The sequence below is a fragment of the Lichenostomus cassidix genome, chromosome 3 (genome assembly GCF_008360975.1).
Source record: "Lichenostomus cassidix isolate B80296 chromosome 3, HeHo_3.0, whole genome shotgun sequence".
Taxonomy (NCBI): Eukaryota; Metazoa; Chordata; class Aves; order Passeriformes; family Meliphagidae; genus Lichenostomus; species Lichenostomus cassidix.
Window position 1 is genome coordinate 19,737,639 of NC_139483.1, and position 27,099 is coordinate 19,764,737.

A 27,099-nucleotide genomic window follows, 5' to 3' on the forward strand; every position below is an offset into this window, starting at 1 on the left:
TTTATTTTCTCTGAACCTCCCCTAAATCTGTCATATTTTCTTTGGAAAGGGCCAAGCCATGCTGTTGTTTTATTAGAAATCAGAGAGTACATTTGATATTTTTATTTTAACTCCTCTTGCCTTCTGAAGTGCTTTTAGCTTCAGCCACGGGCATGGCATCAGCTTCATGACTGACCATGGGCTACTGGAATGGTACTAATAGATGCAGTTTCCAAGCTGATGTTTTCACACTCTTCCTTGGACTCCTTCAGAACTGGTCAGGAGCTGCAGCTCTCCATTTCTTTTTCTCACCTAGAGATCATTTAGTCAGCCTTGTCTCACTCTGGAGGGACTAACACTGCATACTCAGAAGGCCTCCTGTCTTAAATTAAAGAGGGCATTGGTGGAGGTCACCTCCATAAACTGCATTCTGGTGTTTCAGGTACCAAGAGCATATATAATCCCCTTGTTTCTTTAACTTGCACTGAATTCTCAAAGTATTTTCATTTTCAGACTGAAAATAAAATAATGTCGGACAATGTTGCATGAAATTGCATCTCTGGTGCTGCCTCCAGTGAAAGCCTATCATCTAACTTCACCTCTGTGCATCTGTTCACGATAATGCATTTAGAAATCAGGGATGGTTGCTTTTTTCGGTCTCAGAAGCAAGTGACCTGGATTCACTTTTAAAAATATGATTTGCAAACTTGTTGACTAGGATTCTTCGTTTGGAGGATGACTTGATTTCTCCACATAAATCCCCTTTGTCAAATTTAAAAGATGGATAAAGCGACCCCTTGCCTTCCCTATAAAAATTCACAGTCCTTAAAAAATATGTAATCTGGGGGGGGGGGGGAAGTGTGAGGGGGTTTTGCATCTTTAAGAAGCCAAACAAATTCCAAACTGAATAAGAGAGATGGAGAGAGAAGGTTGCCTTTCCGCAAGCCGCCAGCTTTCCCAAGTGTCTCATCCTCTCCCCTCTGTCATCCTGAGGCAATGTGCCTGCATTTGTGTGTAGATTTATAGTTTATCTTTATCTATGGCTTCATCTGTAGGTAGCTATTATAGCCGCCTTGCCTGGATATTGTTTGGGCCTGATAGATCTGTCTGTAGTTCATCAAAGGGGAGCTGAGTGGCTAAAAGCCATTGGGTCCAGCTGAGGATGAAATACGAGCCATCAGCCTTGGTAATGGCTGTAAAATTTCATAATTACACGGCCTTTATTACATTGCATAATGATCCTGAAGCAGTATGGAACAATTAATTAAGATTTTCAACCGTGGCTCTTTCAGAAATTAAAAGGTGCTAGTGGCTGAGAAATGGGGAAGTGTCTTGTCCTAAAAGCATTAGGGATGCTTAAGAAGTACTTCCTGGGTACTTAAAAAAAAAAAAAAAAGGAAAGAAAAAGAAGTGAAGAAAAAAGACAAGGAAAAGAAGATAACTAGTTAAGCAGCTAATGTCAGAGTAAAATTTTCGTACTTGACTGGTAATTCTTAATGTCAAAGCTGGATCTAAAACTCCTGCAATAGTCACTGCCATAAAGTTGTTCCCTTCCTGTTCTGTAAAAATCTTCATGCATTTTTTCCCCCACGTTCTGTTCTAGCCATTTGTCACATTTATAGAAGTTGAGCTCTGCACATTATTAAATAAATGCATGCCGTGACTCAGGAGGAGGGGTCACTTGGCTGCGTATTGGGTGTACTGACCACGGATTTACTCTTACCCACTTTCTCATGTCTGAGGCCATTGAAATTCTTTGAAGATCTCTGCAGTTTGACAGACATCCCCAAGGAAGACTTTTTTTTCTTTACTGTTTTGATATTTTTCTTCCTTCCTTTTCATCTTTGTAAATGCAGCATGTCAGATGTAATATAATATTTTCCATGAGATCGACCTCAGACCTGATCAGAAGTAATTAGATTCCTAAGGTGCTGCAAAGGTGTCTCACAGATTTCTGATGTACATACTAAAAGAAAAAGTGTGTGTGTATATATATATGTGCAGGGAATAGTCAGGGAGAAACAGGAGGCCTGAAGCTGTGTGTGTGCACATTACCTGTTGTGATCAACTGCTGGGTACAATTCTGAAAGCCAGCAAATTGTGATCCGGGTGGGATGTGGAGTGCTCACTGTGCCAATGGCAGTAAAACTGGTGAAGAAAAGATGACAAACATAACCCTGGTGATCCCCATGCACCATCAAAGCTTTCTGGTCTTTAGGGGAAGGAATCTCCCTTTCACTATGTGCCTTCCCCCCTACCTCAAAACTATTTTGTTTCCTGCAAACTCTCAGTGTAACTCTTAGGTAGGATAAGCATTGAATGTTACTGTTTTTAAATTGGCCAGTCATCATGTAAGGTCCTATCATTCTAAATATTTGATGAGAAACTAAGGTCTCTCCAAGGCACCTCTAATAATAAACTTCCTGCAGGAAATTTAGAAGGGATTATGTGTTTCAAGGAGGAGCCGGCTGCTTAAAGTAAATTCTCTTGTTGAGTCATTTATTCCCTTAATAGGAATTTTCTGATCTGCTGTCATTCTTGTTCACACACTGGGTGTCACTGCCTCTAAAACACTTGTCATTCTTTAATGGAAACAAAATAGTCATTGCAGTCAGAGCCGCAATGTCATTCCACTACCCCTTGCTGCGTCGGCAATAGTGAAAATGACAGAGCGGCTCTCAGTAGGGGTAATTAAAATGTAAATATTGATATTTTATTATTTGAAATTACTTTCCAGTGCGGCATTTAATATCTCTCCATCTGTGCGGCTCTGTTTAGCGGTCACTTTAGTGCAGCTCTGGGATGCCAAGCGGCGGCTTGATCCCCGTTATGTCAAAATGCTTGTTGCTGCTTAATTTTGATATCTAATTAAGTGGAAAAGTACAGTCCACACTGTAATCCATGGCATCTTAACCAGCTGCTTGGGTATATTTAGAATTAATCTCCACTATGGAATCATCCTAATGTATGCAATTAAGAGTCTGCCGATGGCTAATTAGGTGTATTAGAATCAGGCAGCTTCCTTTTTTTTTTCCCTTTTCTTTTTTCTCTCTTTTTTTTCCCTGTGTGTGGACTGTTGTAGACTTAAGACACAGCCTCCAGAGATGATCTTAATGATACATGCACACTCAACTAGGTAAACTAGAAATTTCACATTCATGTAGGAGAATATGTGTCTCTCTCTTCCCCAAACAAGGGAGACTGTAAACATCGTTTGAGTTTTTTGGCATCTGCAGTACATTAAGAAAATCAACTAACCAGCAAAAAAGTTTTAAAAATTTGGAAGAAGACAGAAGATGTGTAGGACAGTGGTCTGAGCTGTTTTTTTCCTGCCAGAGGGTAAGAGGGGATATTTACCCAAAATTTTGCAACCTGAAGATTTTGTTTTGGCAATGGAAAGAGATTTTCGGTAGGTCAGCACATACAGGGTTAACAGAGATACGTTGATTGGATCGCAAGCATGGTTGTCTCCATATGCTAATACATTCCTGTATCGGATTCATATTATTAACATGATTGGGGAATTCCTGGAAACCTGACTTTGCCTGCTGGAAAGATGGAGGGAGCAGGGATTGCCACAGCTCTCAGGGAGGAAATGACTGGTGGCTTCCCTAGGGGAGCAAAAGGCAAACAGCAGTGACCCAGTGCTCTTTGAGGAAAAGTGCTCTCGAAGCAGACCTGTAGAGGTTACAGATAAAAGGCAACATGTATTAAATGCACAAGAAATCCCCCTTTCTGTGGAAAAAGAACCACAGAAGTGATAGTTTATAATCCAGAAAACTTGATTTTGGAGACTAATGTGCTGAAGAAGCTTCAGCTCTAAATTTCTTGATAACCCCAGTCAATATATGCAATGGTTTTGGAGGCTGATGTGTACAAAGCAAGCAGAACCTGAACTAAAACCAATTGTTGTTCCTAGTTTTGAAAGATTCCTCTGTCAAGTTTGTGCTCTTTTTTATTTTATTTTCTTTTTTTTTTTTTTTTTTTAGTTTTTAGTTATGTTTAGTTGAATAAAAATTTAAAAGAAGGAGAAAAGGTGGACATATTTTGTTTAATTATGTGTGACTGTAGTTTCTTTTCTGCTAGCTGAACTCTTTGAAGGATCTAGATAAGGCATACCACACACAGGATATGCAGATATTATGCTGGCTATTTTAAGCTGAACTGTATTACTCTTCTGTAGAATGGATTTTGGAAGAAATTCAGCCCTATTTATTGTACTCTTTATTTTTCATCTATGTTTGCTTTACTAATGACTGAGAGTAGTTTTTATTTTTTCGCTTACAAATCTGGCTTTATTGTACTTATACTCAAATACATACATCCACAACAGATTGAAGAAATATTTGGGTGAAATCAATATTTACATTGAAAAAATGATTGATGGGTTTTTTTGTAAAGGCTCAGTGAAAAAAAAACAAACCAAAACAATCAGGGACATAAATACAATCCTTCTCCATTTTCTCCTGTGATTTTAGGAACACAGCATATCAGGACATCTGCCTCAGCTATCTTCAATAAGGGAACAAAAAAAATCCCATAGTCCAGCCAAACCATATTTGGAGGTTAAATTTTAAAGAATTGGAAGAGTTAACTTTAAAGAAGCAGATCAGATCACATATGTAGGGCATTAAAAAGATCACCCTCAGGAATCTGCAAGTTCATATGGCTGACTTGAAGGAGACTTACAGCTTCATTGGGCCATATTGCACTGCTAGTCTGAATTTTAAAACTTTTTTCATTGTCCATGTCTTAGAATTCAGAACGTCACTGTAGACAGGTAATGCACCAGGAGTGCTAACTATCTTACAGAGAGAGAGAAAAAAAGGGGGTTAAAAAAAAAAAAAAAAGGCAGTCTCCTACTTACTAGGTGTTCCTCTGTTCTCAGAGCATCTGGTAATAAAGCAAAACACAAGTGTTTAGCCTGGTATCTTTTTAATGGAAGGTTGGTGTGAATTTGCAGTAAAGCTGTTTAAAATTGTGGAAGTTCCAGTGGGAAAATCAGCCCAAAGGGAAAATCACGTATTAATCAGTTTAACTCTATTGTCTTATATTTTTCTTTTTCTTGGTGAATACTGAGATAATAAGGCGTGAAATTAAAATTAATGGAAATAAAGAGAACAATACTTTAAACAATGTGTTTCCAAAAATGCCATTGTAAAGTACTGTATACATGGAGGTCTTAGCAACTCTGTTCTAAAGCAAGGGCAACTCACTGGTGTTTTTTATCTTTAGTGGTTCACTGCAAAGTGTTAGCAACTGGTTATGTGAAGTCAGGGAGACATCCTCAATCAGTCTCATTTTTCAGCTCCCTTTCATTACTAATGCTAAAGAAGCAGCTCACAAGAACTTGCACTTTAACTAGAATTAAGAAATTTAAAAGTAGCTGCCTAGAAACATTTTGGTGGTTAGACAGGGGTGTCTGTGATTTCAGTACTGAAATCAGTTCGAACTATAGTGGGTTACATCTCCCTGTGTGCATCTGACCCTGGGAAGAAATGACAGGCTTAAATTGCTCCTGTTTAGTGTTATCATGTAAGGTTTCACAGGGTAAAAGACAAACCAGAAATATTCCTAACTGGTATTTAAATTACATTAACACCTTTTTGTATAGCTTGAGTGAAAGGTCACGCTAGACAAGCAGCATCTTCACTGTTTGTAAATGTCTAATTTGCTGCTTTTAAATTGCTGTGAACTTCACTTACTTAGTCCTGCTGAATGAATCCAGTGTTGCAAATACTTCTGACAAGCGAATATTTGCTTAGCGAGAATCCATTGTTCATAATGGATTGAGAGGGACATGCAGTGTGAATGCATTTTTATTGCCATGCCATCTCTCTGCTGTTGTTTCAGTGAGATGAAAGTAGCGTTGTGATAACAGCCCCGGGTTTCTTAGTGCTCTGTGTGGCATTTCCTGTCCTACTGGTAGGTGTTAGTGAAAAAGTGCTTATCACAGGCATTTTTTCATGTTATAAAATATAAAAAAATATGTATATTTTATAAGAACTTGGACAGCAAGAGTCAGGAATACAAACGCAGTTAAAGAAAACCCGAGGAAAGTGCACAGGGTGGTCTGAAAACATCCCAGCACTCTCCAAATGTATTTTTTTTTCTTCTCGATTTTTTTTTTTTAATTTTATTTCATTTTTAATTCGAGGCAGAGTGATTCCTGGGCACCTCTGTGTGTGCAGCCCGAGCTGCCCTCTCCCAGGGCTGCACAGATAACAGATGGCAGTCGCATCTCGTCGCGCCGTCACGACAGAGCCCCGGTGCTGCCTGTGCAGTGCTCTGCTCTGGTGGCAGGAGGAGAGGAGAGGGGAGGCTGCACAGCAAGGCACTCACTGTGCTCTCTCTTTGCAAAAGTTACTGGGTGGAATCCATTTCTAAGCATACCTTTAACTGCAGAACCTCATTTCTGAAGGGCTTGGAAGCTGAATCCAGCAGGCAGCATAAGTCGAGCCCTTGGTTGTATTTCTGGTCGCTTGGAGTTTGTGCTTTTGGAATTTGATTTTTCAGTTTCAAGTTTGGGCAAATAGCTGTGGTTTTTTATTTTGTGAGATGGCAGCGTTCACATGAAAATTCTCAGTCAGACTTAAAATTCAGCTTGTTATAGCATCATGTGCAATTATTAGCATTTGACTAGGGGTTCCATAAGCAAAGGGGTGTGAAAAAAACACCAAACCAAACCTGAAATAATGGATTCACCCTGGCATAATGAGTTGTATCTGTTTCTGTTCCAGCTTTCATGAAATTTCATCCATAATCTGGGAAATATGTTTGGTGATTAGTGAGAGCACTCTCCTTCTGTTTAATGGTTTTCAAAACCACTGAAATATTTGTGGGTCTTGATATGTATTCTTAGACTACACGGTACTTTGAAATGTAATTAAATCCTTTTTTTCTTGAATTAATATAATAAAAAGAATCTCTTAATTCAGATCTATGTGAGAGATTCAGCCCTACATGTAGCCTAAAAAAATGGATTATGCCATCCGCTTCCTTGGATTTTTGGGAGAATAATAGTAAAGGGCAGTCAGGCTATGAAGGTTTCCTTCTGCAAATGCTGTGATCATGTCTAGAAAACATTACATAGCCCTAGCAGAAATTTCACTGCTGAAATTTCCCTGTCCTTTGTTTACATCCCTGGAAGGCAGCTGAAGTTGCTGGATGCATCCAAGTGCTTAGAGTGTGTGCCAGGAAGGGAGAGGAGGGCAGAGTGACAGCTGTATGTCTGAGAGTGCGTTGGACACATTTCTGGTCTTGAAATGGAGTTTTCTTCCATTCACCTCAGTGCAGCCAGGATAAGCCTTTGCTCCACTGTTGGTCATTTGACCATGAGACCATGCACTCAAATAAAGTAATCCAAGCTAAAAGGAATTTTTTAAAGGTATTTATAATATCAGTTTATTCTTTTGACAGTAGTGACTATACATCATTTTTGAAATGAAAAAAATCTGTGCTGGAAACATCAGTACCCATAAAACATTTAGAAAGAAGTTAATCTATCAAAATTAAGTGTAAATAATGTAAAAAACCGAGTCTTGATATTTCAACTGTGTAAATGTATTGAATCTGCAACACGCTAGTGAACATGTCATTTTCAAGCGCAGCTTTGATTATAAAAAATGTAAATTAAGATATTTGAAGTACAAACCAGGGCAAGCAAGAGGAATATTTTACTCGTAAAGATAACAATCACACAAACAACAAGTAAAATAAATGGGAGGCAATTATCAGACATGGCAAGCAACTCCCAGATTTGCCAGCAATTTCATACGTGGTTTGATAAAATATTTCAATTTCTAAACACATATCAGAAGGGAAGGGAAATTCATCCCCTGCAAAGTGAAATAAACCCTAGGATGTAAGTCTGAGTAGCCTCATTGAGGCATCACATCAAATGTTTACAGATGAAAATAATGGTAGGGATAAGTCCAGCCACTGTCTATTTTTTGGCCAGTAGTTCTCAAAGTGCTGTGTGCAGGCACAGATCTTACTTTGGCACTTGACCATCTGCAGCTGCTTCGCTCTGGCCCCTGGTGAGTTAGTGTCCATGAAGTCCATCTTAATGAAGTAGAGGAAAGGGTCTTCAGGAATATAAAAGATTTACCCTGCTTAGCATGGAGCTGTGTGCAATGTGAAATAGCGAGCAAGTGGTTCATGTGCTGATATTTGAAAAGATCTGTGGTTTAAACAGCCCTGTTGAAGAGGCTGTGAACTGTGTTTGGAGCTGGCTTGGAGTGCTGAGCACTGCAGAGTGCAGTCAGCTCGATGCCCCTTGTTCCTATAATAAAAATGCTAAGGCCTTTTTACCTATTTATGTCTGCTTCCTTTGAGCTTTGGGTTTACTGGTATGCAAAAGGAAAAAAAAACAAGCATATGTTCAGTTGCTCAATCAACCTTTTCTCAATCCACACTCAGTGATCTCAGTGAGTCATTACGGCATAATTACAATTTGAGTGTGATACACTGTTTGTAGAAAAGTATCTATTTTTAGCGGAAGAAACACTACAGTCCCTGAAAGGAGGAGAAAGAAAGGGAAAAAAGGAAGAAAATCTGTAACCAGCAAATCAATGCTATTGTTAACTGATATTACGAGACACCCCGTAGATTTACAATGCTTGCACTCAGCCACATAAAATCCACACTGAAAAGAATGCCTACCAAGGGTTAAATTCATATGCCTGCGCTGCAGCCTATTTCTGTCAACACTCAGCTCAGGAAATAAACATTTATGCTTTCTGAAATGAAAGTGTATTTTTGAAGACTAGCCGTCAGATATTTTTTGCCCTTCACACTTTCAAATGCTTAGCCTTTTTTGTAAGTTGACTGCAAAGTGCATCAGTTTGCTAGGCAAAAAGAAAAAAAAAACCTTGACAAGTGCCCATGGCATCATTGTCAAGCACACGAGTGTCTAGTAGAAGATGGCAGGAGGGTTGGCACAAAACATGCTTCCTTCAAGCTTCTTACCTCAGGGGTACCTGACTCTTGAGAAGCCTTTCAATCCTTCCAAATGACGTTATTGCAGGCTGTCATCTGGTTTATTTGGAGTGTGCTGCATCGCAGATAAACATGCTATTTAACTGCAGGTCAAGGTACAGAGTCATTCTGCCAGCAAACGCCTGAGATACATCAGATGGCACTGACTTGGGGAGGGAGATGGAGAGAGATCAAAGTTGTCACCAGTGTGGTACATGCTATAGGGGGGAAAACAGTGCACAACATTGTATTTTAAAATGTTATTACACCATTCTGCATTGAAAGCAGTGACCTGCAAGACTCTAAAGGATTGAGGACCCACACAATGCATGCCAAAGTTCCAAACCACACCATCATGCAGCATCTTGGGGTGGTTTGGACAGAGCTTAGAGATTGGGCTGGAGAAGCTGATACTGGCCAGAAGGCTGGAAGAATCCAATTTGGAGACTTTTTAAAAAAGAGTTACAATTTAATATAGAAAATGTCCACTTGTCAGAGAACATGGCTGATCTGAGGGATTCACATAACAAAAGCTCACAGACTCAGAGTTTGGCATGAAATAAGTATAACCTTCTCCAAACAATTAAAAATAAATCTCTGTATATAAATAAATATGCCTGTGTAATCTATTCGTATAACTGTGACTTGTTGAACACATATTAAAAGGGCATTACTGCGATACAAGAGAAATGCTGCATGCTTTCACATTTTCTGAAAAATCAAAACAAAACAAAACCAGATTAATTACAACCTGATGCAGCTTTACATTCCCACGAGGGATGCCTTTAAAAGTTAAAACATGCTTTCACTGAACAGGCTTTCAAGGGAAAGTTACTTCGATCAGGAACAAAATAGTCATGTTGATTTGATTTATTATTGAAGGGTGGAACAGCGTGCTTTATATTTGCCAGCTTTTCTATAATGTAAAAAATTTCTTTTGATTTTTTTATGTGTCATATAAAAACAACTGGTATATTTACTGCTCCAGAATGCAGATTTTTCAAGAGTGCAGTACAATAAATTATATCAACATCCCATTTTTCCCCCTCACAGGGCATGTGTAATTTTCTTTGACTGTGGCACACAAAGAATGTTATTGAAACATAGTATTATTTTTTTTTAAAAATAAAACCAATGCCAACAAACCTGTATGAAAATAGATAAGTGAATAAAAGAAGGAAGTTGAGGAGTTTTCAGGAGAATAAAAAGAATACAGAGAGAAATTGCAGGTCAAACTTTTTTTAATCAAAACTGATTTTATTGCCTTTTGCTTAATTAAACCTCTCAGAAGTGTGTGAAACATTGTTATACCTGAAAAATTGTTAATTTGTAAATCACAGGGACAAAAGGGCTCCACTGCAACTTTAAAGTTTCTATGCACGTAAATGTCAATAGAGTGCCTTCTCCATCATCAGCACTAAATTCACATTGATGCCTCTTTTCTTCTCTGTATTGATCCTTCCATGAGAACGTAGATTTGTATCTGTTAATTAATGCGTCCTGAAACAGCGTTTGTATTAATCAGGCAGATAAGAAAAATTGGATGCCTGCACCCTCATGACAACCGTAAAAGTGCTGGCCCTGATAAAATCGTGGATGGACCTCAATAAAAAAGTTCCTCCTTCCACTCAATAAACTAATCATCCTGCTTTTAATTATTCGGCAGAAAGATGTGTGGAGATTGGAGAATGTGTAAATCTATTTACTAACAGCAGTGTCTGGGAGGGAGAATGGGGCTGTCACAGGACGGTGCTGCAGGCTACATTCTCTGTCCATCTGCTGCTGCAGAAAAACTGGTTCTTGAAAGACGGCAAGGAACAGAAATGTTGGCGCTAATTGAAATCATGAATTCCTCCCTATAACCTTTGAAATGATTATTTCTTCTCCATTTCCCTCTTATTTATTTTAATCGCAGATGTGTTATTTTCCATTGTCACATCTTCAAGGGTTTGCTGTTGTTGGATCAGGGTGTTTGGGGTTTTTTTTTGGTTTTGTTTTGTTTTGTTTTTAAGGCAGAGAGCTACAGTTCTATCACAAGACTCAAAAGACAGTAAGAGAAAATGAAAACAAATAAGGAGGGGGAGAAAAATGAGAGAGAGAGCACATGCAGCCAGTTTTATGTTTCATTTTTTATGGATGCCTGGTGGTTTGGATGTGGGCTTTTCTTTTTTATTGTATTAGTTTTGCTGCTTAGTGCTTATAGAGAAAATCTTTTTTGGAATAGATGCCTTGCAGATTTGTTAGTTTATGATATATACTTGCTTGACTGTAACTCTCAACTTTAAAAACAGAAAAACGCACTTAAGTGTAATTGAACACCAAAAACAATGTTCTTACAGCGGGAGCCCTGTCAAAGGACATGTAAGCAACTCCATAAACAACTAAATGAAAGCCTCAGACATGTCTTAAGACCCTTTAAGAAAAGCTTGACTAATCCCCTTTGATGATTTTATTAAGTACTTGTGGTTGATGGTGCCAACTGGCAAACTGCTGCATTTCACCAACAGGCCAGGAAAATCGCTTCCTCTCCCATATTGTTTTCTAGTACCTAATGTGATTGGGATATTAGCAGTTTGATACAATAAATTAACAGGTATTGTAAATAAGAGCCTGAAAAGGTAAGACAGTAAAGATGTTTGCCCTTAGTGATCCCATTAGGAAAGACAGCAGGGAGAAGAGGAAAAAAAAAAAAAAGCAAAAGTTAAATTCATTAAGAGGCATTTATTAAATTTTTGGTTGCCCTCACAAAAAGGATGATGTGGCTGCTATTCAGTTGGCACTTCAGTGTGCCACCCTGTTACTTCAACAAGTGTCGTAGTGGCAGGAGCCAGGACAGAAGTGATTAGTGTGTTTTCTGAGAAGGGTAGGCGTTACTTCTCTTTTCCCTGAAGTTAAAGTTCAAAGAGAATTTTTCTCATTTTCATCATTACCTTAATTCTATTAAAACATCAAATCTTCCCTTTTAATAAAGCTTTATTTTTTTCTCTCCTAAATTATCCTTCTTGGTTTATGGTAGTGATGGAAGGAGTCAGCAGATCCCTGTTTCACAGCATCAGGTTTTTACAACTAAGCACAAGTATTTCAGAACAAAGAAGACATCATACAAATCACAGATTGCCACTGCAGTACCCCATGAATTAATATGATTTTTACAGGAGGAGCCAGCAAATTCCAGCTCATTTAAAACTTTGGTTTTGATTAGAAAATGTTTGATTTTATATTGATTTACTTTCCTGTAGTAGGCTGGGGAGGAGATGCACAAAAGCAGAAGGGAGAATAATAGAGTATGTGCATGTTTTATCACAATGTATATAAAAATAAATCAAAAAGCGGACCAGATTTCCAAATGTGCTTAATATTTTTCCTTTCTTTTTTTTCTTTTTTTTTTTTTCCTATTCAGGATTTTCCACTTTGTCTCTAGCTGACCAGATGAGCCTTCTGCAGAGTGCTTGGATGGAGATCTTGATTCTCGGTGTTGTATACCGGTCACTTTCTTTTGAGGATGAGCTCGTATATGCTGAAGATTATATTATGGATGAAGACCAATCCAAATTGGCAGGCCTTCTTGACCTTAACAATGCCATACTGCAGCTGGTAAAGAAATACAAGAGCATGAAGCTGGAGAAAGAAGAATTTGTCACCCTCAAAGCTATAGCACTTGCTAATTCAGGTTGGCAGAGTGGCATCACAGTTGCTACATTTTTAATGTATCTTCTTTCTTTCTTTCTTTCTTTCTTTCTTTCTTTCTTTCTTTCTTTCTTTCTTTCTTTCTACTTTCTGTGTGCTTGTTTAAAACAGGGGTTTAGAATAAGAAATTGTTAATCAGACTTTAATCTAAAAGGCAACAAACAAAGCAGTGTAAGAACAACTTTCTGGTTCAAAGTAATTGCGGAATGTGTTCCTAAGGGAGCAGAGAATATTCCACTGCATGATTTAGAGAGTATTTTACAGGCAGAGATCCCTTCAAATGAATATAGATGTTGTTCTCCTAAATCCATTTCATAATCCAGACAAGTCTAATCATTGCAATTAAGGCGAAAGAAATGATGCTGGTGAATATGCTGTATATTTTCTCTTTAAAGGCAGCTACTTGTTTATTTGATAGAGGGAATTCAGGATATGGGAGGAGGGAGGAAATCCATATTGAATCTCACAAGGGCCACACCTTACCTTACGGATCCTTTGCATTTATGAGAGTGCTTCTGCAAAAAATTATTACCTGTGCAGCAAGAGTTAAAAATCTCAGAAAGAATTTCTTTTTCTGCATTTGAATTTAAAAGTGCTGAAGCAGTGAATACTGTCAGATAAGTAAAAATCGTTTGTGCTTTGTTGTTTTTCCTTTTGTGTCTCCTTAATGCTTTATTGTGGTCTTAAGTCCCTTTTAGCATTTGCATAAAGTTCACGATAGATCCCTCTTTAATGACGTGCCGATCATTAGATACCTGTGTGTCAATAGCATGCTCTGATGCTATGTTCCATTGACAGTCACACCGTGCCCCTCCATCTGCTTTTGTTTTGACCCTATCTTTGAACTTTATCTTGGTTGCTGGCCAGTAGTTTTCCCTTTAATTACAAGAAGGAAACTGTCAATAAAATCTGTTAAATGGGATGCAATGAGTGGCTTGAATGGGCGGACGGCTATTTGTTCAAATTCTGCAGCATTCAAGGTATTGACAGTTTGTTTTCTGGGGCCATATGTGACGATCAATCTCAGGCTGGGCTCAGCCGCGCTGAAAAATGAAAAACCAGATTGCTTTTGCTTACTTGTGGATGACGACTTGTGATTTGGCGCGGTCCTAGTGAGATGAGACCTTCTGCCCAAATTGCCCCCCTGAGAGCCAGGACGCGTGACTGTTTTTAGAAATAATTTTTTAATTGATTTTGTAATTAACAGTTCATCTACAATATTGATGCATGAATCCTCAGATTGATAGGAGGGAAATTGTTTTCAACAATGAAGTTGTACTTTCCTATTTATCTTTGTAATGTGATTTAGCACTCTGCATTTTTAATTGGAAATATAATTCAAAAACATGCAAAGCCAAAATGCTTATTAGTTTCTTTGTAAAATATTCTCCACCCCACTAACTCTGCCCTTAATTTTAGAAAATTATCTTATTTCAGATTAAACAAAATGCTGAAATGCCTCTCAAAGATTAAAATTATTCTTAATTGAAGATTTATTTATAATTTTTGACCATTGTAAATAGACACTTGAGGATGCTTTGCAGATACAGGAAGCTTATTTCTCAAAATTGGTCATGCTTAATGATCAGAGCAAGAAAGTTATCTGCAATTAGGAGCCTAAATGGAGAAGGGCTTTTGTATTTATTTTAATTCTGTAATTCCAAGACTGAATTAGAAATATTTCTGTCATTTACTTGGCAGAAAGGGTGAGGGCTAGAGTATAGGTATATGATGTTAGATACCACTCACACCTTTCCCCCCCCCCAAAAAAAAAAAAAGACATGCAGTGTTTAAGTAATAATAAAAAATAACTGCTGCCAAAAAAAAGTTTAGTCATACACTGTGCATAGAGTGTATCAAAATCATCTGTAGCTTCATTAACTTCGCTGGAAATTACAACCAGCATAATGTCAGAGATAAATACAGTTCAGCATACTAAATTTCAGGGCACATTGAAGTGAAAACATTTCCTTCCTTCATCTTATAAGAAATAAAATTGCTGTCTTAAAATGAAACAGTTGAAAGAAGGAGTTAAAAAGTAGTGCAGCCATTCTACTTCCCTTTCAACAGTGTTTTGGCTGCTGACATTCAGTATTTCAGCTTCAGGTTGTGCATGCAGCAGATACCAAACTTCTGCCAGCTGTAGGCACACTAACCTGTAGGTGTAAAATAGCACCTGCAGAATCACAGCCCATCAGTGGATATCAGACCCTTAGTGTTTCAATTTACAAATGCTAAAATTAAAATAAAGTTGGATTAATCTTTTAATCTCTTTTTTTAATAGACAAGGGCAGAATAGCTTATTTTCATATAACTAGGATCTTCGTTAATGTAAATGCAGCTATATAAGAAAACCAAAATGCCATTATAAAATCAAAAAGTACCAATTCACATTTTAATATATTTTATCACTACTTCTGCTTTGTTCCAGTGTTTATTTTTCCAGTTCAAAATATATTCGCCTTTTTATAGCTGTAGAGAGTATAATAAGAAATCTTGCATGTTTCAGACATTTTTTTGCCATATCCACACTGTCTAGAAAGATTCCCAGGTTGACTCTACTGTAAACAGTAGACAAAGATGGCTTTATAGCTCTGTATCTGTGTTAGTGATTTATGATACAGTGTCATAGTACTTTCCCTGCTGGTGTTTGGAAGCAGGAAAAAGAAATTGTAGATTGTCTTCATATCGATTGTATTTTGTTTGAATAAATACCACAAGCTTTGTTTTGGCCAACAAATCTCAGCAGCATGAGCATTAAAACACACACTTTTCTTTAGGCCTGCAGAGCCCATTTGTGCAGTACTGGATCTGAGATAATCCTGCCATTTGGTCCCTAAAAGGTGGGGAGGAGTAGCTGTTTTTCAGGGAGATTCTCTGACAGCCACTATCAAATGTTCCCTGTACAGGGCTGGCAATGCCACACCACTTCCATAAATTTCCAGAAATGCAAGATGTGGCAATGTTGTAGGTTGTCACTGATTTCAAACTGAGTGCATACAGACTCTGGGAAGTTTAAATACATATCTAAGAGCACAATATTGAAAATGTGTAGACATTTCAGTCCTGCGTATGTTAAGTCTGTACAGGCATGATTTCAACAGTTACATTTAATGTGTAAATACTGAATTTATCAGGTTAGATTTAAGCGTCTGCATTGATTCGATAGTAATTAACACAGCCTTTATTCTTCAGCTCCAGAGAAGTCACTCTTTCCTTGGCATTGTCCTTGTCCTGCCAGTATCACGAGTTCCTTGCCTCTTTCCCTGCCTTCTGTACACAAAAGCCAGGAGGTACCTAGAAGCCGCGGGATGCGGCTGCCCCGCGTTCCGCCTCACACCGCCCAAATGAAGCAAGCTGGCACCAATGAGCACTTTGTTTACCCACGCAGAAAATCAACTTTGAATGGTTTCCAAAACATGCATGTACCAATTACTTCCTCGTGTGTAAGGGAAGGTGAAATATTTACAAAATATGTTTGAAGTGTACACAAATGCAGGCACGCGCACGGCAACGCTCCGGCACGGAAAATATGAGCTGCTCGTCTCTTCTGTGCTAGGACGTGTTCCCACCTATTGATTAGGGTAATACTAAACAGGGAGTTGCAGGTGAGCAGATTTTTGAAATTGCCTAATCAGTGAGGAGTAAATTGGGCCTCCAGGCCAAATGTTACAGAAGAGCTTAGGAGTCACAACTGAGACCAGGTTTTAAGAGAAGCTCAGTTCCCATCTAAGACCTAATGTAAGGAATTGGAGTGTCTAAATACATCAGCACATTTGAAAATCTGATCTCTGTGCATCTGCTTAATAGGCTGCTGGCATCTTGAAAAATCTGACCCAAATGTGAATGCTAGGCACTTAAAAGTACAGCCCTATGCACTGTTGATAATTAAATCTTAAATGCTAATATTGGCTGTGTAGCCTGTACCACAGGAAGGAGAAAAAAACTTCTGATCACCATCACATTTTTGGTCTTTGACATTAACTCTCCTAAAAAACCTCATCACCCTTTCAGTACTGAAGGAGTGTGAACCAAAAAGTATCTTGTGCATTTTAGCATAATGAAGTGCAGATCAATATTGATGCCAGTAAAGTTACACTGTCATCTTATCCTATTTAAAAATTAGTAAGTTCTTATAAGTTTTTTAGCTTTCCAGACACAGTGTACTCAGAGCACAGGCTATCACCATTATATGATATTATCATAATAGAAATTAATTGGTAGAGCCCAGTAAATCACTTACTCCACAGGACATCATCTTTATTCCCAGTGCATGTCACAATGTGCTATATTTAATTTCTAATAATGTCAATTTTTTCATTTTGTTTTATATAGTCATCTTGTTAAGTGTTAGAATTCATGATTAAGACATATCTATCTTGACTGGCCATAAACATATATACACACAGCTGTGTGTTCAGGGTGTGTTACCACTGCTTATTGTGATAAATATAAGCAGCAAGGTCTTAACTCTTTTATGTAGTTTTGTGTAGAGAGTAGTACAGTATTGAAACAAATTTTTAGAAGAGGAAGTCATCACTATAGTCAAAGTTTTCATGTTGCTTGAAGACAGTTAATTCCTCATATTCCATTTTCATGTAATCAAATAGATGACACCCACAATTCATAAAGCAAATTGTAACAGAGTTATTTATTTTCTCTATGTTAGCATTAGGAAATGGCAGCAGAGTTGTCCTATGGACAAGGAATTCTTAATTTATTCCTCTTTCATTTTCAGCATCTCTTTTGATTGAAGTGAAAGTTTCCAGTAGAATACTCCAGATGTCAGACCATTTTTGCCATATTCTTTTGTAAGGGAAAAGACTCTGTGTGACTCTGTGCTTGACTCTTAGCCTAACCATACAGATCTCAACAAACAGTTCTGCTCAGGAAAGACAGGCAGATAGGTGGTCAAAATTAAGTATATTTATTTATGCAACGCAGGGAAGACCAAAGTAAGTATCTGGGGCAATTTCAGCTCTAGATGGAAAAAGGACAGGAATTCTTGCTGGGTGAGGGAACCAAGAACCTAGTTTGATTTGCTGTTGGTAATTTCCATGGGTTGCTTCCATCTTAAGCAATATGCTTTTTGAAATGTCACTGTGTTATGTTTCTCATAAAAATATACAGAAACACAGTGTGGGCGAGTACTTTGTGTCCCTGGGCTAATCTGGCATGTGTTTCAGGAGGAGAGGGAGGGATTCTGGAGTTCTGGGAACAGTTCACCCTTTAATAAACATTGCAGTGGGTTTTGCTGGGTATTTGGATTGGCAGTACAATCTAGATAAAAAATCTCTTTTATTTGACACATAAACCAGATTAGGATTTTTTTCATTCTTATGTAAAGCATGCTTTTTGTTCTTTGTTCTTAATCTTCATCCCATCCAGTTCTTCCAGGATGCTACATCTTTCTAGATGGATTTATCTCGGTTGAGTTTGTGAACTGCTCAGCTATATGGAATGAGAAACATCACTTGTTGGTGTCTAACTCTCCAGTGTGGTTTACCAGCATTTAATGAATGCATTCACTGCTACATGCTCCCTGCTATACTATTTTCTTTTTGCTGTCTGAATTTTCTGACATGAAGAAACACTTCATTTAAGACCCCTGCTATTCTTCCCCTTCTTAGTAATGTTATATACAGAATACATAGATAACCAGCCTTTAACTTCTCTCAGAGCAGGGTTTTGAGAGGTTTTCTTGTCCTTAGTTCAGGTGCTTTCCAATTTTTAGCTAGTTGTTGCCCTTTGTGATGTGTTCTAAATGATTCCTGGGTGGCTGGATGTTTGTTTGCTGCATTTGAGATGAAGCTTGAATTTTAAATGAGGTAGATTGTAATCTGAGTTTCTGTCTGGACCTTGCGATGTTTTTCTTGAATGAGAACTCCTTTTTTCTCCTATTTCTGTGCAATGATCTGATCAATCAACTGATCAGAAGAGGTACAATTCTATTTTCCCATCCTGTGATGGTGAAAGAAAGCACTTGCAAGGATAGAATGAGATTCTCCAAGCAGAGCTCAATTAGTCCATGTCCTCATTTGCAGATCTCACTCTCTCCCATGGCAGCTTTGATCAGGAGCAATTTTTTCCCTGCCAGTGAAATCCCATGTTCTCAGCAGTTGTATGAGGAAGTCTTGTGTTTTTCTGTTTTCCGTTTCACCAGCCTGGGATCATGTTTTTGCAGGGCATTTACCATCAAATTCTGCTGTATTTTAAGTTACATTTTGAAATTACCCTGTTTAACTTCATTGTTTATATAGGTGCTGATTTTAAGTGTATTACATCTGGGTATAGGTTTCCTCTGATATTACCTTTGTGGGATGTAATTGCAAATTATTCAGGCTGCCTGCAAAACCACTTAAAAAAAAAAAAAACCCAAACCAACCTATAAACAAAAGAAAAGGGTTTGTCATGGTGTAGAAAGAACATTTAAACTCTTTGTACCTCACTTATAATTAAATTCCATATTTCCTGTGGAGTTATTTCTTTATGTCTCGATTGTCACACAAATTGTTTGCATTTCCTTAAATTATAGTGATTCTTGATGACCATGCTGAGGATTGGGTTTACCCCAATACATGAGCAATATTTAGCAATGAGTTAGCGTGCTCTGAATTCACTTCTACATCTGCCAGTCTGTAGTTACTGAAAAGATTTCTCTCTTTTATTTTTCCTCCTCTTTTCCCCTTGGCTAGTTCAGCATTTTCAACCATCTTCCTTATTTTCAAAGGCTTACACCTGAGGGATTAAGATCTACATTCGTTTAATATCAGGAATAAAGTGGAAGTTCCAGACTGCAAGGCTAACACTTGAAGAAGGATTTTTGTAGAGATTAATATTTTCCTGAGCAATCTGCAAGCTGAATCATGGTCTAATTAAATAGCACAGATTTATTGAGTTTGCATTTAAACATTGGCAGACCCTAGAATGAGCAAAGCTGAAATGAGTTTGAATCTTTTCTGTAAATGGGGAGTTAAATTATCATAGTAATTTGATTACATAATTTTTAAATCTTTCAAGCTAAATCACCATTTTAAAAGAACAGTTTGAAGTCTTAATCACCACTGGAAGTGCCCCTCTCTCTGCTGTTTTTTCTTACCCCATTTCTTGTGACCAAATCTGTTCCCCAAGGCACAACTTCCTGAACTGCTCCATGAACCACCATTTGGCAGCAGAGAGCTGGCTGGGCACATTCTTCCCAGCTACTAAATTAATTTCAAAGACAGCAACAAACACACTAAATGCTTTGCTACTCTTATTTTTCCATGTAAGTAATTGCCCTGTTTACCAGAGGGATGGTACCAAATCACCCCTGCAAGGAGAGGGTTAGAGCCCTTGTCTTCGGATGTTGTCCACACAGTGGAAGAGTTTGAGAGTAATTTGGAATGTAGTAACTGTGTCAGAGGGCAGGCTTTGATTCCTTTCTGGGGGCTGTTCTCTTCTTTTCCCTCCTCACTCACTCTCATTGTAAGAAATATGTAGAGTGTAGATATTCTTAATGCTTCAGGCCAAATTGCTCTCCAAACTTCAGAGTTAAACATCTTAGGCAAGTTTCACCTCTGTGTGAAAAATGCCTTAATCTGGACTCCATCCATCTATTTTCAAACTTATGGTCACTGTTACAAATACTGATTCTGGGAAGAATCAGACCAGTTCTGTAAAGAGTTGAATATTAAACCTTTGTAGTTATATTCTTCAGAAGGACCTGTCCTTTTATGCAGTATGGTGTGAAAAAAAGGTCAGTCTTCGACTCATCAAGGGTATGTTGAAGATAAAATGCTCTTGTTTGGTTTCCCAGCAAATCTGGCCTTGGCACTGTGGGTCTGGGGAGAGGAGAAAAAGATGTGTAATTTCTGTGCAAACAGTGCATCGTTTATGGAAAAATTCTATGGAGTAGCAGATCTTGTGTTATGTAGCAGAGTAGTGAATATCCAAGGACTTGGTAAAGAATTTTTTGGAGATTGCATTCCAAAGTAAGCCTGGTGGCTGGACACTATGCTTAAGACATCAGTCACGTCTGCATGTGTGTGTTAGCATGTCTCTATCGATTACATCTGTTTGTAGGACACAGAATTCAGGGGTTTTCTCTTATTGACACAGAATTGTTAAGCTGAATTACCATATTAGAAAACTATCAAAAATGTATGGATTTGGGGAATGGTCTCACATTAATTAGAACTAAATTTTGCTAGAGGTAATATTTGCCTGTCATCTCTTTCAAAATGTTGTAGCCCTCTTTATCCCTAAGAGAGATATTTCTGTGTCTGTGCTTTGAGCACAGTGCACCTTGATGTGCAGTATCACATCCCTGCAGCATATGTCTTAGCTGCATGCTTCTTAGAGCATGTATTCACTAAGACTCAGAATTATTAAACATGTAAAATTCCCATAGGACTCCATTATGTGTAATTAACAGATAAACTGTCATCAGAATCAATAAAACGTGCTAAATGATCCAAACTTGTATATAATTAAGTGTCTGTTTTAGAGCGGGAGCTGTAACTTTTATTTTTTTTTCTTTTCAATTTGCACATTTGTTGTGACAATAAGAGCTGAAACATTTTTGTTAACCTGTTACTTACTGGTTTATGTTTCAGTTTACATGTTTGTATTTGAGAGGAGGGAAGTATTTACTATCTGGCCTAATTACTTAAAGAAATAGTTGCACGTCAGCTTTTAGGAAATTAATCTTAGATGCATCTTAGATGCATCTTAATTCTCTGAATATATTTGAAGCATGTGCAAAATCTGATGTTTTATCATCAACAGGGTAAAACATGAGGATCTGTCAAATACTGATCTGGAGCATCAGACTGCTGATTACAGGGCATGGAAATGATGATGGAAATGGGTTCTTCACCATCCAGCTCCTCAGTTGTTATTCTGTCTGGGAGCAGGAGCTTTATTCCAAACTCGAAAATTAGGATGCAAAGCAGCGTTATACTGAGTAGAGTTGTCAAGGATGAACTTAATTCATGCCATGTCTCAGTTTCACCCAGAGCACAGTGTGGCCTGTGCCTAGGGCTTGTACCCCCTCACAGCAGTTGTATTTTCATATGATGTTTTATTGGCTCTGTAAGTCTGTTGACCATCCCAGTTTTGGTAGCTGATATGGGCTGTTTGGAGGCCTCTTTCACCTATAACTGTTTTTTCTTACTTGCATTCACCTCACTTTGGACCACATCAGGGTTTTTCTGGCATTTATGACTACATAAAAGTCAGAGAATTAGGGCTGCTCATCCAAAGTAATCTCAGCATGGTCCAGTAACTGCGTGTTCTCAGGGACATCTCCACTTTCTGTATCTATCCAGTTGAGGGGTTTACAGTTATTTCAGTTAGATATTTTCTCTTTATTTCACACTTCCATTGCTTTAATCTTTTCGGGTCATGTAGCAGTTTAGTGTTCCTGGTGTGTGTTGCGTCTGGTCCTGTCACTCAATACTTACACCACCAAGGCATCTCACCTGCAAAGGTGCAGGGCAAGGTGTTTGCTTTGAGTGTTTTATAAAAAATGCAAAACCCCAACACTAACAAGATAAACCACTGTCTGAGGGGGTGGGAGAGAAGGATTACACCTTGTAGGAGATGTTAGCTTCACAGAACAAAAGCTATTTAGGAACATGCTAAGTGTTGCTTGTCTGTCTCAATATGCCTGAGGGAGAAAAAAATGGGCTAAACCTATGAGGAAATCCCATCAAACCAGCGTTTCCCTTGTGTGGGTGCAGTGGTCCTAATCCCACAGTCAGGGTCTCTGAGCAGCGGTGACATCCATGGCTTCCAACTTGGGACCTGACACATAATTTTGCTGAGCTTTTCCACAGTAGGGCAGTTATCCTTGCTTTTGCTTCCCTGATAGAATGCAGCCCTCCATTCCTTCAACCCTTTGGCACTGTCATTCCTTCAAAGCAGTAACCATAAAAATGGTTTGGGGAGCACCAAGGGTGAATGTTTTACTTGTTTGAGGAGGATGAGGAGCAGAATTACTTACCCAAGAGTTAATTGTACGTTTGTAGTTTTCCACAGCATTTCAATATGCTTTCCTAAAGGTCAATACAGAAATTAATGGGTAATTATCTTCCTTCTTTGTGAAAGAGGATGGGCAGACCCAGTGAAAGTGTCTTGCAGCCATAGCTTTATCAAACTCCTGGCACACCAGACTGAAACCTCCTGTTGCTCCTTTGTTTTGCAGACTCAATGCACATAGAGGATGTTGAGGCAGTGCAGAAACTTCAGGACGTCTTACACGAGGCTCTGCAGGATTACGAGGCTGGGCAGCACATGGAGGACCCTCGTCGTGCAGGCAAGATGTTGATGACTCTCCCGCTTCTGAGGCAAACCTCCACCAAGGCTGTGCAGCATTTCTACAACATCAAACTGGAAGGCAAAGTCCCCATGCACAAACTTTTTTTGGAAATGCTGGAGGCCAAGGTCTGACTAAAGCATCATGGGCTTCCCCATCATGCACGTTTTAAAAAAAAAAAAAAAAAAGAAAAAAAAAAGGGAAAATAAACAGGATAATAATGGCAAAGAAACTTAGTGTTTAATTAAGGAAAAAATGACTAAATGACTGCACTGATATTTAGCAGCAAGACTGTGAAGCAGCTTTCAACTTTTTCTTCTGTGTCTTTCTGATGCAGTTTTTTTCTTTTCCTTTTCCTTTTCTCTCTTTTCCTTTCTGTTCCTTCCTTTCCTTTTTCCCTTTTTCTCTTTTTTCCTTTTGCTGCTGAACTTTTTAAAAGAGGTCTCTAATTGAAGAGAGATGGAAGCCAGGCCTGCCAAAGGATGGAAATCCATAATATGGATGCCAGTGAACTTATTATGAACCATAATGTCCCCAATGACAAAGGAATCAAAGAGAGAACCACCGTACCTAGCAGTACAGTACAACATGATGAACTGACTGAATGCAGTATTAGATTTCATAGGAGCAGTCTCTAATTAGACGACTAAGCGACGATGCATCGGCTGCTTCTTATCATTGCATTTTCCATCTAGATCAGTTACAGCCATTTGATTCCTTAATTGTTTTTTCAAGTCTTCCAGATATTTCTTAGGTTAGCTACGATGTAACTTTTTCAGGGAATAGTTTAAGCTTTATTCATTCATGCAATACTAAAGAGAAAGAAATACTGCATTTTTGTGCTGGCTTGAACAATGATGAACAATAATGAAGGACAAATGAATCCTGAAGGAAGATTTTTTTAAATGTTTTGTTTCTTCTTACTAATGGAGATTTTTTTGTACCAGCTTTACCAGTTTTCAGCCATTTATTAATGTGGGAATTTATCTTACTAAAGCAATAGTCGAAGGGAAGGTGCATATTATCACGGATGCAATTTATGTTGTGTGCCAGTCTGGTCCAAAACATCCAGTTTCTTAACATGAGCTCCAGTTTATAACTAAATGTTCACTGACTCAAAGGATTAGATTACACCTGCAGTATATCCGAGTAGTCTACCATATAAATACTCCATGTCGAATACCAATCCGTAAGGGTGTTAGGAGACAGCGGCTGCGCGGAGCTGCGGCAGCCAAGTGATTTCTAACTGCTTCAGTTGCAAATGAACGAGATACTACTGCCTGTTTGCAAAATTGTAACCTCACACGCAGAAAAACCCTATGAACCAATAGTAGCTTAGAGGCAATGAGGCAAATGCCGCCGTTTGCAAAATTAAGAAATCAGAGTAGCAGACTTCTGACCAAATTGAAGAATTAACACTTCTGTACCTTATTTATTGATTTAGATTTTCGTTTGTAAATGGCGATCCTTAACAAGTAGCTAAACCAGTATATGTGCTTTTCAACCAGTATTGTCACAGCATGAAAGTCAGTCAGTTTCAAGACTGTTACGAGGTGTAATCTAATGTATAAACCGATTAGATGCCCCCAGAAAACTACAGTCGCTAAATAACCAATAAACAATAACCTCCATCAAATGCTATACCAATGTACCAGTGTTAGTAGCTGCTCCCTGTACTATGTGAACATCCTTATTCTATGTACACAGATGTAATTAAAATTGTAATCCTAACAAACAAAAGAAATGTAGTTCAGCTTTTCAATGTTTCATGTTTGCTGTGCTTTTCTGAATTTTTATGTTGCATTCAAAGACTGTTGTCTTGTTCTTCTTGTGGTGTTTGGATTCTTGTGGTGTGTGCTTATAGACACAGGGTAGAATTAGAGACAATATTGGATGTACAATTCCTCAGGAGATTACAGTAGTATATTCTATTCCTTACCGGTAATAAAGTTCTTCCTAGTAATAATTAAGAGATCGAAACTCCAAACAAATACTCGTTATGAACAGATACACACTGAAATCATAATATTTTCAAAACAAGGGATAATTTCTGTAACAGTTTATTATAGAATACCAATGTATAGCTTAGAAAATAAAACTTTGAATATTTCAAGATTATAGATAAGTCTAATTTTTAAATGCTGTAAATATAGCTTTTATTCAATCATCTCTCAGATGTTGTTATTAACTCGCTCTGTGTTGTTGCAAAACTTTTTTGGTGCGGACAAGTTTCCAAAACTATTGCTACGTTGTGTGCTTTAAACAAAATAACAATGGGCCGATGCTCCCTCGGCCTTGTGCTAGGAAAAAAAAAACTGTGTATCTATCATTAGCTATATGGGACTATATTGTAGATTGTGTTTTCTCAGTAGAGAAGTGACTGTAGTGTGATTCTAGGTAAATCATCATTAGCAATTCATTCAGATGGTCAATAACTTGAAATTTATAGCTGTGATAGGAGTTCAGAAATTGGCACATCCCTTTTGAAAAATGTCAAAAAAAATACAACTCCTGGGAAAAAGGTGCTGATTCTATAAGATTATTTATATATGTAAGAGTGCAAAAAAAAGTTTATTTTCCAGAAAGTTTGTGCAGGGTTTAAGTTGCTACTGTTCAAGTACACTATATATATATAAATATATAATATAAATATTGTTTTTGCTGTATCACATTAAAGAACTTGGGCTTCAGGGTCAAAAGCCAATCAAGTAGAAGTATACAAAAAATCACACAAAAAATGGAGATGTGTTAAAGGCACACGGTGCAAACTTTAGTTTTCATTTTCCGTAATTTTTTGGAGCTGCAAAAGAACAAGTATCTCAAGACTGTAAAACCATTACCTGAAACTTAGCTAAAAAAACTGCACGGGCTTTATAATGTTGTTCATCTTAAACCTTGCTGGAGAAGAGTTCTTTCAAGACCACTTACTTAATGTGAAGTGTTGGGAAAATTTCAAAGGGTGTATGTTTTAGCCATAACAATTTAATTTCTATTTTTGCTTCATTTTTTAATTTTTTCTTATTTAAAGCAATATGATTGTGTAACTCCCAGAAGTTACACATTTGTTTCAATCAGATCAGATTGTTGTATTTATTCCACTATTTTGCATTTAAATGATAACATAAAAAGATATAAAAAATTAAAACTGCTATTTTTCTTATAGAAGAGAAAATGGGTGTTGGTGATTGTATTTTAATTATTTAAGCGTCTCTGTTTACCTGCCTAGGAAAACATTTTACGGCAGTCTTATCGTGCAAAGATCGCAAAAGGACAAAAAAAATTAAACTGCTTATAATAATCCAGGAGTTGCATAATAGCCAGTAGTTAAAAAACGAAACAAAACAACAAATGAAAACAAACATGTCTATAGCTGTAGATGGGCTTCACATCTGTATAGCAATCAACTGTATATTTTTGTGATGTGTATCATACCGTGTGCTCCAACCAATGTCCATTTGTGTAAATGTATTTATTTTATATTGTATATATTGTTAAATGCAAAAAGGAGATATGATTCTGTAACTCCAATCAGTTCAGATGTGTAACTCAAATTATTATGCCTTTCAGGATGATGGTAGAGCAATATTAAACAAGCTTCCACTTTTGATTGCTTTTATTTTATTTTTTGTGTTGTGGGGGTTTTTTGGTTTTGTTTTCTTTTTTGGAGGAGGAAACAGAGCAATTAGCCTTGCCTTTTGTTACTTCCATTCAAAACGGAGCCAGCGTTTGCACTTCTCCCTTAAAGTACAATATGAGTGTAAATAAATGCTATATAAAGCCTTGTCAGAATGAATTCCAGTGTGGTACAAGACATTTTGCATACTCTTAAATATGCAAAATGTCTCATAGCACATTAGAATTCAGGCTGGCAGGCCTTTATATAGCACTTATTTAATCTTAAAGCATCTTCACATCAACCTGCATTACTCAAAATCATTGCCTCTCTGTCAATGTCATAAAAGAAAACTTTCCCACTATTTTAAGATCACATTAATATCATATAGAAGTAGTTTTTTGCTTTCTCCATCAACAACTAGTCTATCATTCATTTCCTACTGCAGGAGACTCCTTTAATGTGTTCTGAGCAAAAATAAAAAATAAATTAAGAAAAAAAACTGTATTATTTGATCCAGCATTGCAGAATGGAAGTAAGG

At 37.7% G+C, this 27,099-nt stretch overlaps 1 protein-coding gene across 27 annotated transcripts in view; it reads left to right on the top strand.

Moving 5' to 3' along the window:
- ESRRG (estrogen related receptor gamma) overlaps nucleotides 1–26,550 on the top strand; it is a 389,265-nt gene extending 362,715 nt beyond the window's left edge. For all 27 annotated transcript variants that reach the window (XM_085054812.1, XM_085054808.1, XM_085054800.1 and 24 more), the window contains 2 exons: nucleotides 12,359–12,628; nucleotides 22,835–26,550. In XM_085054812.1, the coding sequence (XP_084910938.1) occupies nucleotides 12,359–12,628; nucleotides 22,835–23,079 (515 nt within the window). In that variant the 3' untranslated portion in view covers nucleotides 23,080–26,550. The remainder of the gene's footprint in view (nucleotides 1–12,358; nucleotides 12,629–22,834) is intronic.
- Nucleotides 26,551–27,099: the final 549 nt, after the last annotated feature.